Below are 12,454 nucleotides of genomic sequence, written 5' to 3' on the forward strand. Positions count from 1 at the left end.
AGACTTAAGGATCATCATTATGATGACAATTTAAATTTGCTTTCTATAATTTTTTTTACAATGACTACTAGAGTTCAGTTTACATTTCAAAAAGAAATTGCACTTTCAAACTTCAGACCACTATCCTTTATTATATTGTTGCAACGTGAAGCCAAGTCGTGAAATGATACAACAAAGAAATCTCGCCATAAAACATTTTGTGCACCTCTAACCAACAATCACATTCTTAGTCTACTCCATTTAATGTTCACATCTAAATACAATAAAATTGATACAATTACAAATGATATGAAAGCTCTCATGGCACAATGGTAGTGTCCCTACTCTTAGCCCAGAGGCTTGGGTTCAAGTCTCACCTGCTCCAGAGTTGTGTATAACATCTCTGAACAGGTTGAGTAGGAAAATGTTTTACAAATGATGTGCAGATTATCAACATGTGCATCCTCTTCAAGGTCTTGACATTCTTCCTGAAGTGTAGCTATCTTGGAACATATCAAACCTAATACTTGACATGAGCTGTAACTCATTAAGTTTTTTTAAACATTGAAGAACAAAAACAGTACCACATCCCTGCTTTTGCATTCTATGCCTTTATTAATAAAGTAAGCGATTCTACGAGCTGTAGAAAACACAGAATTCTGGAGAAACTCAACAGGTCTGGCAGCATTTGTGGAGAGAAAAACAGAATTCTCTTCTTCCGAAGTCTTATTATGGCAAGGGTACTGGATGGTACTGAAGTACAGCCTAATGCTCTGTGAAGACATGAGTTCAAATAGCATGACAGCTAGGGCAATTTAGAATGAAGTAACTCAAATTTATAAAAAGTAGTCTCCACAACAATCAGAGGTATTATTGTTGGAGAAGCCATATTAAATCTGCCATCTTTACCATGTGACTCCAGATCCACACTACTGTGGTTGAATCTTGAAAAGCCCATTGAAATTGCCAAGCCTCTCTAATGTCCATAACTGTTATAACAAATTTGAAGAATAAAACATGATAGATCATGCGGCATGAAATGAAGCAACAGAATCAAATAACATATGGCAAGCTGACCTGACAAAGTCCTTCACACTACATTTGTGTCAAAATTGGAAGAGCTGTCCCACATACTAGGTCAAGTGATTGCTTGACACAGTAATGCTCACCAAATCATATCTTACAGCTAATGTCTCAGGCAATTCTGTCATTGTTCAGGGCATGTCTTGTCCCACCAAGATAGACCAACCTCCTGGAAATGGGGAAACACTGATGCACAATCTGGAGGAAGTGGCTTGAGGAGTCCTCAATATACATCTGTACCTCAAAGTCTCAGATTATCATATCAAGCATGAGCAATAGTAACACCTACTGATGACCATCTACCACCATCACATAGCTGTTCAATTAGTGCTCCTCCATGTCAAATACCACTTGGAGGAAGGTCATGGGGACAAACAGGAAAATGAAGTTAAAGCTACAAAATGACTGGCCCTGACCCTGTTGAATGCAGAGCTGGCTCAATGGGATGAGGTACCTAATTCTGCTTCTACTGCTTATGACCTTGAAAGGATAGTAGAGAGACGTAGTGCACTCTGGCTGGGTGGAGATTTTGGCTCAGCAGCACCAGAGTTTACTAAACTGAGTCTTCAAGGACATATCTGTCAGACTGGGTTTATGCCAAGTAATGGAGAAAAACCACAAAAGAGAAGAGTTAACTTAATCTCATCCTATTTGTTGCAGGTGCATCAGTCCATGATGTTACTCACAGCACTGAACACTGTCTACGGAGAAGAAATCACATTTTCACACTAGGAACATGCCCCATCATATTGTGTGGCACTACAATTCTGTTAAATAATTAATAAAATTAATTTAATGATCTGAATGTGTAATTACACATGTTGAATGTTAAATACCTCAATAATTCAAAAGTGAAGTTTCCAACAATGTGATTTACACTTATTACTTTGAACAAAAATACAAGTTATAAGTACCTTTACTCCTACTTTGATTGTTAATATTCTGTTCATCATCTTCCGTAAGGTCAATTACTATTTGAGCACTTGTCAAGTTGTTCCTCTGGGAAAAAAAGGGAGCTAATCAAAAGCATTATAACAATTCATTTATAGACATCTTTGATTTGGTATATTTACTCTTTTTTATGTAAAGCAGCAACATACTTTTGGATAGCAGTAGGCCCTTGTTACACTGGTACATTTATAGAAAAGAAACACTGTTACATATGTTGAGATACAAGTAAACAGTCATGGAATAGATGATTATCAAATTAATTCTGGAGGGTCATACAGCTGGACGAGACTACAGATTGATATCAATAGGACCATGGAGGGATTGAAAATAAAGATCAGGATTTTAAAATTGAGATGTTGCACAAGCAGGATCCAGTGACCACAAGTGTGATGAGTAAATGGCAATTGATGTGAGCTAGCACACAGACAGCAGAGTTTTCACTGTAACAAAATCAAACACATATCCAATTATAATCAATACTTAGCCATATTACCATTTCATCATTTTAACTGTTTTGACATTTGAAGTTCTGGAGTTTATAGTTCCCGTGGTGCAGAGTCAGTGAGGATTTAGTAGTGTACAAATCTACCTTGGTTTTTAAATATGGGCCTCATAGGTCACAAAGTGGTAATTAACTATTTGTGTTTTAATTTATCCATTATACAATAAATTCAGATACTTTGCAGTCCTCACTTTCTCCTAGATAATTATAAAATCAAAGCATTAACAAAGAATTCACTACAAGAGTATACAGGAAAGCCACACACACAGACTAAGTCCTAAACTACGAAAGTAACCACCCCAACACACACAAACGAAGTTGCATCAGGACACTATTCAAAAGGGCCACAACACACTGCAGTACACCAGGACTGCAAAAAGAAGAAGAGGAACACCTATACAAGGTATTCGCGGATACCCGCGCAACTTCATCAGCAGATGCCTAAGAGAAAGACCACGGAACGAGGACATACCACAACCAAAAGGACTAGCCACACTACCATACATCAGGAGCATCTCAGAACTGACAGCCAGACTACTGAGACCCCTAGGACTCATAACGGCACACAAACCAACAGCCACGCTCAGACAACAACTCACCAGAACGAAGGACCCGATACCCAACATGAGCAAAACGAATGTAGTGTACAAAATACCATGCAAGGACTGCACAAAACACTATATAGGACAAACAGGAAGACAGCTAGCAATCCGCATACATGAACATCAACTAGCCACGAAACGACACGACCAGCTGTCCTTAGTATCCACACACGCAGACAACAAGCAACATGAATTCGACTGGGACAACACTACTATCGTGGGGCAAGCCAGACAGAGAACAGCCAGGGAATTCCTAGAGGCATGGCATTCATCCACAAACTCCATCAACAAACACATCGACCTGGACCCAATATACCAACCACTACAGCGGACAGCTGAAACTGACAACCGGAAGCGGCAGGGACAGACCACTATAAACACCGGAGGAAACATCAAAGAAGCGCTTCGCAGGAGGCTCCCAAGCACTGATGATGTCGCCTAGCCAGGGGACAAAACGTTTGCAACAAAAACTTCCAGCTCAGCGAACAGAACCACAACAACGAGCACCCGAGCTACAAATCTTCGCACAAACTTTGATCAAAGCATTAACTTTGTTAGAAATTTTGTTAAACTCCTGATCTTAATTGTGTCACTGACAAATTGCAGGACTAATTTTACTTAATCATTTGTCTTTTGAAGTACATATCGAAGAAGACAACCTAAAGTTGATTAGATTGTTTCTGTAATAAAAAGGAGAAAGGTCTACATAAGGATAAAAGAAATGTCCAAAGGCAAATCTGCTGGGTCCGTTACTTTTTGTCATTTACATAAATGATTTGGTTGCGAGCATAAGAGGTACAGTTAGTAAGTTTGCAGATGACACCAAAATTGGAGGTGTAGTGGACAGCAAAGAAGGTTACCTCAGATTACAACAGGATCTTGATCAGATGAGGCAATGGACTGAGGAGTGGCAGATGGAGTTTAATTTAAATATATGTGAGGTTCTGAATTTTGGGAAAGCACATCTTAGCAGGATTTATACACTTAATGGTAAGGTCCTAGGGAATGTTGCTGAACAAAGAGACCTTGAAGTGCAGATTCATAGCTCCTTGAAAGTAGAGTCGCAGGTAGATAGGATAGTGAAGAAGGCGCTTGGTATGCTTTACTTTATTGGTCAGAGTATTGAGTACAAGGGTTGGAGGTCATTTTGTGGCTGTACAGGACATTGGTCAGGCCACTGTTGGAATATTGCGTGCAGTTCTGGTCTCCTTCCTATCGGAAAGATGTTGTGAAACTTGAAAGGGTTCAGAAAAGATTTACAAGGATGTTGCCAGGGTTGGAGGATTTCAGCTATAGGGAGAGGCTGAACAGGCTGGGGCTGTTTTCCCTGGAGCGTTGGAGGCTGAGGGGTGACCTTATAGAGGTTTACAAAATTATGAGGCGCATGGAAAGGGTAAATAGACAAAGTCTTTTCCCTGAGGTTGGGGAGTCCAGAACTAGAGGGCATAGGTTTAGGGTAAGAGGGGAAAGATATAGAAGAGACCTAAGGGGCAACGTTTTCACACAAAGGGTGGTATGGGTATGGAATGAGCTGCCAGAAGAAGTGGTGGAGGCTGGTACAATTGCAACATTTAAAAGGCATTTGGATGGGTATATGAATAGGAAGGTTTTGGAGGGATATGGGCCGGGTGTTGGCAGGTAGGACTAGATTGGGTTGGGATATCTGGTAGGCATGGACGGGATGGACCGAAGGGTCTGTTTCCATGGTGTACATCTCTGACTCTAAATGGAGAAATTCAGCTGGTTTGGCTGCATCTGGGTAGGAAGAAATAGTTTTGAGTCCAATAAGACGTTCTTCAGAACACAGGTTCCAGACCTGCCAAGTTTCTCCAGCACTTTGTTCCTCTTTTAAATTTCCAACATCCTCAGTACTTTGCTTTTATTTGAATTTGTAGAGAACTTACTTATTCATACAGAAAGGAACCATGAATGGCAACAGTTGATGGTCATTCCAAAGGTGCCTTGTATGGTAATTGTTTATTAACTTTGGTCATATGATGAGTTAAACTGATAACCATGCACCTCTAGAACCAACTATTGGTTAGAAATAAATCACGCATGTGGCAAACCTCAAATCCAAAATATGGTAAAAGAACATAGTCAAGAGCTCATCCCACATCAGAGAAGGAACATCATAGCAGAAGAGAGAGAGGAAGAATCAGTGTCCAGCAAGACACAGATAGGAAAGGAAACAGAGTCCAAGTTGAGTAGTGTTCTATGTTCACAGTTAACATGGGCAACAAAGGCTGTTGCAGTCTGTTAACCATTGCTTAGTTTGTTATGATTTAAATTTTTATATTTCATAAATATCCCTCAAACTAATTTCTCTTTCTTTCAACTTTCTTTCTCAATTTCAAAAATCCTTGAATTCACAATTGAACTTAAAGTTTTGCATCATAGAAATGGGACATCATCCAGGAAGAGACTGTTTGTTTTCAGTACAGATTCCAGTACCTACAGTAATTTGCTCTTACCAAGTCTTCAAACAGTCTTTATTTTTGCTCTCTTTGATGCTACTTGGCTTTGTACCATAGTGTGACCCAAACAAATTACTTCTGTTTTAGCAAATTCAGATTTTTCTTAAGGTTTATGATTTAAGATTTTAAATAATTGGCTCATTTTTCTGGGAGTAGAAGATGTTTTAGCAATAGACAAAGCCAAATTTAAAATTCCAATCCATGTAGTATATTTCACAGCAACTCTTATAAATATGTCCAGCAACTCCACATTTGTTTTTTAAAAAGGATTCATAAAACTCATGGATTTTTATCCCAAACAAGCCCCCACTTTGTTATTCAGTGTTAGCATCAGTCGGGATCATCAGTCCGATCCCAGAATGAAACCTGTCTCGATATACAAAATTAGGATCTACTTGCGGAGAAAGTGAGGACTGCAGATGCTAGAGATCAGAGCTGAAAATGTGTTGCTGAAAAAGCACAGCAGGTCAGGCAGCATCCAAGGAACAGGAGAATCGACGTTTCGGGCATAAGCCCTTCTTCAGCCCCATTCCTGAAGAAGGGCTTATGCCCGAAATGTCGATTCTCCTGTTCCTTGGATGCTGCCTGACCTGCTGTGCTTTTCCAGCAACACATTTTCAGATAGGATCTACTTACCACCACTTTCTCAATGCTAATTAGGGACAGACAAAAATTCTGGCCTAGCCACTGATGTCCACATCTGATTAAATAGAAAAAAGTCTTTACCCAGGCAGCAGTGAAGGTGTAAAGACTATTTTTTCCCTTTATTTTCATTGTGTACTGAAATGGGAAAAGGACTGTTTTCAAAACACAAGCAAAGGATTGTATAAAGGATTACTGCGCTTCTTCAAAGTAAGTTACCTGAGGTAATAAATCTGTTTACATTGCTGTTTGTTCAAATAGTAGAAGTCTCATTGCAAATAACCTGGTGTACACAAGTGAACGCACTTAGAGTCTGAAGATAAAGGAGCAGCAGATCCTGAGAAACTAAAAGGATCACCTCAACGTACATGTGGATGGAGACCATTGGTTAGGCAGTTGTCTTTCCGTCTGTCAATGACATCCTTTTTTCTGTACTATGTTTGTGTAGAGGAGTTTCTTTAAAGGGGTTGGAGTTTTATCTAATAGAATTATATGTCAACAGTTCACAATTGCTTACTTCCATCTAAAATGGATTTCTTCATTATAATTTGATTCTTAAGGGCTGAAGCCTGGTCCAGTCTTCTGTCCACCTGGGTCTAAAAGACAGGCAAGTAGTGAAATTGTGCATACTTTTATAAAATTTTTAACGTTTGCCATGATTCTGGGAATAGCGGGACTTGATTTTCAGTGTACTGTCCCAGTGAGGCTTAGCAGAGGCTAGGTTATTGAAATATATTCAAGGTCGAGTTAGAGAAATTTTAACCTTCAAAAGGAGTCAAGGGATATTAGGTCAGGTAGGAAAGTAGCATTGAGCCCACAGTCTGACCAACCTTAAGGCAGGGAAATGAATGAATCAGAGCTGAGTGAGGCAAATGTGAATTTCAGTGGTTCATTCCCCTTTCCCAACATCATGTTTCTTAACTGGACACTGATGGACTGATAATGAGGGATCACTGTCCCCTCAGTCCAACAGGCCACTAGCAGTTCCAAGGCAATGTGGTGTAGAACTTTTGGGTTGGCATAGGAAAATCAAATGGCCTCTACTTAATTCCTGAGCAACCATTAAATTCCAGTGCGCTATGGTTTTTCTCTTGTACGTTTCGTGAGATTGCAGCTTTCATGTTGTCCACATGCATGTTCAGGATCGCTTCTCTTACCCAAACTTTCTATGTCCAAGGACCTAACCTCTCATCAACCATGCCTCTTACCCACACAGAGCCATTCCCTTAGTTTTGACACCGAACTTTGTCTCCTGACGTCAACTGCCTGTCTTGTGTTTGGCATTGGCATTCCTGATGCCAGTTCCCCTCCCTCTCAGTTCCAGGAAGATCCCATTTAACCTGGTGCAGAGTCTTCTCCTCATTAGCAACTCTGCTGGAGCTATCCCTGCAATTGCCGGAGGAGTGGTCTTACATTCAAAACTGGAACCAGTTCAGTTTGGTATCGAGTGAAACTGTAGGCTGTTCCTTTAAGCCTAAATTCAAAAGTTGGATTGCTCTTTCTGCCAGACCACTGGATGATGGATGGTATCAAGCTGTCCCTATATGCCAAATGCCATAAGGCTTTAAGAAATACTCAAATTCCTTGCCCATTGACTGTGACCAACACCCCTGGAGTCCATTCATTACAAAAGGTGCTTGCAACGTTTCAATCATCCCTCTATTTGATGAACTCTATGCATGTCCAACTACTTTGAATGTGTGTCCATAATGACTAAAAACAGAGCCCATGAAAGGTCCAGCATTGTCAACACATAACCAAGTCCAGGGTTTACCCAGCCATTCCCACAAATGTGGAAGGGCTGCTGGTGGCAATTTATGTCCTTGTTGGCACTCTGAGCACTGCCCATAAATTCAGCTATGTCTGCATCTAATCCTGGCCACAAGACGTAACGTCTCGCCAACATCTTCATTTTAAAAAAGAAATCAATGGACAACTCTGGTAGAATTCAGCCAGTATATGGTTGTGACCTTTGCTCGAGACAATCACTCTTGCTCCCTATAATTATATGCTGTTCCCTATAGTGATCTGGTCTTGCTGGGTCTAGAAAGATTACAATTCTGGTTATGATGGCAGGGAGATTTAAACAATCCTTAGATAAGCACATGGATGATTTTGGGATAGTGTAGGGGGACGAGCTGAGAATAGTTCACAGGTCGGCGCAACATTGAGGGCCGAAGGGCCTGTTCTGCGCTGTATTGTTCTATGGCATTTTGTTTCCCCCATCACCACCAGCTGTTTTAGTTTTGCCAGTATGGGATCTTTTTGTGTCCACAGTCTGGTATTGTTAGTGGTGACCAGAAGGGTGTCCAGAAAGTTTAAATCAGAATGGACTCTTCTAGTGGCGGTACCTGCTGAGGCAACTCAAGACATCCACACTTGCCAGTTGGCCTCCTGGACGGGGGTGTTCTGACTTGTAATTGTACACACTCAGAAAAAGAACCAACTGCTGAATTCAACCTGAAGTTATGGGTGGGAAGGCCCTGTCCTCTTTTAGTAGCCCTTTCAGAGATTTGTGGTCTGTTACTACTATTACAAATTTACATCCGTAAAGGTATTGGGAGAACTTTCTCACACCAAAGTTGACTGTCAAACCTTACCTCTCTATTTGGGTTATCTTCGCTCAGCATCAGCCAAAGTCTGGGAAGCATATGCAACAGGCGTTCCTCTCCACTGAGCCTCTGGTGAGCCAACATTACCCTGACACCATACGGGAGGCATTGAGTGTCAGACCACATCTTGCTTGAGATCGTAGTGTGCCAACATCTTGGACAATGATAGCTGCTTCTTCACTTCCCTAAAGGTTACATCTGCCTAAAAGATCATTTCAAAGTCTGACCTTTATCAATAGCAGATGTAAGGGTCCCAGGATAGGAATCAGGTTAGGTGTGAATTTTCCATCACAGTTCACCAACCCAAGGGAGATGAGACATCTCAGGCAAGCCAAAAGGCAGTGTGGTCTGCCTCCTAATCAACTCCTGGTGTACAGATAAGGGAAATGAGACATGTTTGATCACCCTCACTTCATCTTCTAATGAGTGTAACCTGGCCTTGTTGACTGTGTAGCCCAAGTAGGTCACTAGGGGAGGGTGGAACACACATTATTTCCTCTTGCGATGTACCCACCTTGGAGAAACATTTAAGCACTCTGTCCAAATTTCTAAATGCTCTTTATTGATCTTCCTGGTTATTAGCATGTCATCCAGATAAATTGCAACTTGGAGTAGATCTTGTAAAATGTTCTTTCATCTGCTGGAAAATGCTAGCATTCTTCTGGAAATCCTCATCTAATCACAATTTCAAGTACACTTGGTTCATGTCCTGCTTCATGAAGGACAGCTCCCTTGCCAGTTTTGTGTATAAGTTCTCTTTGCTAGGGATTGGGTATTTATCCAACTGTGAGAAATGGTTTACAGTTTGTTTGAAATTCCCAAAAAGCCAAACTGATCAGTTGAACTTCACAAACAGTATGATCGGTGCTGCCCATTCCACAAACTGCACTGGTTTGATGATTCCTTCACTTGTCACCCTCCTGATTTCTGCCTCTACTTTGCGTGTAAGGCAAATGGCACTGGGCAGGACTTGCTGAAATATGGAATTTTTCTTGGTCAACATGTAAGAGAATGGAGAGACTGCTGTGTGCTCTAGTTTACAGAGACATGGCTCACTCCTGCTACAACTGACTTATAACCAGAGAGTTTAGCAGTTCACTGAATGGACTGCTCGGTGTCCTCAGGCAAGCCAAGAGGCAGTGTGGTCTGCCTCCTAATCAACTCCTGGTGCTCAGATGTGGCCACCCTGATGAGGTACTGCTCTGTGGACCTAGAATATTTTACAGTAAAGTGTCATCTCTACTACCTGCCATGTAAGATCACTTCCACTATCCTGACAGTGGTCTACATTCCACCCCATGTGGCAGTGAAGAGTAGCGTTGTAGCGTAGTATACTTGACAAAGTATACAACATTACAAACAGTCTTGACACAGAATACTTCAAGGTATCATTCATTATAGCTGGTGACTTCAAGCAGGCCAATCCCAAGAATGTCTCACTCAGCGAGTCGTAAGTTCATGGAATGCCCTGCCAGTAGCAGTGGTGGACTCTCCCTCTTTATGGGCATTTAAGCGGGCATTGGATAGGTATATGGAGGATAGTGGGTTAGTATAGGTTAGGTGGGCTTGGATCTGCGCAACATCGAGGGCCAAAGGGCCTGTACTGCGCTGTATTCTTCTATGTTCTTTGTTCTATGTTCTAATGTCCTATCAAAATACAATCAACATGTCTCCTGTCTCACTAGAGGTCCGAACATCCTTTATCATTGCTCGAGAACCAAAAATGCTCATTGCTTCATCCCTCTTTTGCATTTTGGAAAATCAGATCACAATAATGTGCGCCTCTCCCTTGCTTTTGAAATTGAAGCATGAGAACACAGTACAGAAAATAGTGCAGTGTTGGTTTGAGGCAACAGAAAGGCTTCTATGGGATTGCTACAGCCAGTGGACTGGGCCATGTTCAAAACTTCAGTGGCCAACTAAACGAGAATGCCACTATTGTTATAGACTTCATTACCAAATGTGTAGAAGACTGCAAACTGAAGTTAATCAAAATGTTCCCCAACTGAAAATCATAGATGAATTGGGAAATCCACTCCCGACTGAAGGCCAGGTTGGAGGCGTACAAGTCGGGCGACCCTGACCTACACGAAAGAAATCAAGGTATGACCTCTGTAAGGGCATCGGAGATGGTAAGATGCAATACCAAACTAAGCCAGACCAACCATGTATACACGTGTCTTTAGTGGCAAGGCTTACACAATATAAAGGGGTGCAAAGTGAAGTTGAACAGAATCATGGGCAACAGTACATCCCTACCCAATGAGCTTAATGGATTCTATGCTCACTTTGAACAGAAGGTCAATGAAACAACGTCACCTATCACAACAGCCTCGGATGCACCTGTAACCATAATCACCACTACAAAACCTACTAGAGTGAACCCACGGAAAGCAACTGGCCCAGAATGGAGTCCAAATACCCAGATGCACTCAGATCCTGTGCAGAGCAGCTGGCGGGAATATTTGCAGACTTCTTTAATCTCTCCTTACTACAATCTAAAGTTCCCACCTAAGTCGAGAAGTCCACCATCATCCCAGTGCCAAATAAAAATCATGCAGTGTGTCTCAATGACCACTGCATTGTCGCTCTAACCTCTATAATTATGAAGTGCTTTGAGAAGTTAATCATGGCACACATCAACTTTAGCCTACCAAATTGCCTTAACCTTTTGTAATTCATCTACTGGCACTACAGGTCTACAACAGATGCAATCTCCCTGGCCCTACACTCATCCCTGGAATATCTTGATAACAAGAATACTTACATCAGACTCCTGCTTATTGACTACAGTTCCACTTTCAACACCATAATTTTCAACACCATAATAACACTTCCAACAAACTCAGCTCTAAACTCCAAGACCAAGGACTCAGCTCCCTGCCTCTGTAACAGGATCCCAAACTTTCTGACCCATTAACTGCAATCAATAAGAATAGGTGACAATGGCTCCTCCACCATAACCCTCAACATCAGTCCCCTGTAAGGCTGAATACTCAGCCCCCCACTATACTCTTAATACACTCACAACTGTGTGGCTAAATTGTGCTCCAACTCCATTTACAAGTTTGCTGATAACACTATTGTGGTCAGGCCGATCTCAAACAGCGATGAGACAGAACATAGCAAACAGATTGAGTGCTTAGTAGCATGGTGTAAAGGGAACAATCTTTCCATTAATGTTAAGAAAATGAAGGAGCTAGCTATTGATTTCAGAAAGTAGAGTGGAGGGCACAGCCCTGTCTACATCAATGGTGCTGAAATGGAACTTGTCAAGAGAGCCAAGTTCCTGGGAGTGAATATTATCAACAATCTATCATGGTCCACACATGTTGATGCAGCAGTTAAGAAAGTACAATAGCACCTCTACTTCCTCAAGAAGCTAAAGAAACTTGGCATGCCCACAAGGACTCTTGCTAATTTTTATAGATACACCATAGAAAGCATTCTATCTGGATGCATCACACTGTGGTTTGGGAATGGCTATTCCCAACACCGCAGAAATCACCGTGAGTCAGGGACACAACTCAGTCCATCACGCAAACCAACCTTTCATCCATTAATCCCATCTATACTTCCTGATGCCTCAGGAAAGAAGCCAACATA

General features: G+C 41.4%; 1 protein-coding gene across 1 annotated transcript in view; it reads right to left on the reverse strand.

Annotated features, from left to right (window-relative positions):
- Positions 1-1,930: 1,930 nt before the first annotated feature.
- Positions 1,931-12,454, reverse strand: part of LOC122560846 (uncharacterized) — an 85,121-nt gene continuing 74,597 nt past the window's right edge. The window contains exon 10 of the mRNA XM_043712003.2: positions 1,931-2,061. Coding sequence (XP_043567938.2) covers positions 1,945-2,061 — 117 coding nt within the window. The 3' untranslated portion in view covers positions 1,931-1,944. The remainder of the gene's footprint in view (positions 2,062-12,454) is intronic.

Source organism: Chiloscyllium plagiosum, unplaced genomic scaffold, assembly GCF_037043375.1.
Source record: "Chiloscyllium plagiosum isolate Xiang-an unplaced genomic scaffold, Cpla_swu_hap1 HiC_scaffold_20, whole genome shotgun sequence".
Classification (NCBI taxonomy): domain Eukaryota; kingdom Metazoa; phylum Chordata; class Chondrichthyes; order Orectolobiformes; family Hemiscylliidae; genus Chiloscyllium; species Chiloscyllium plagiosum.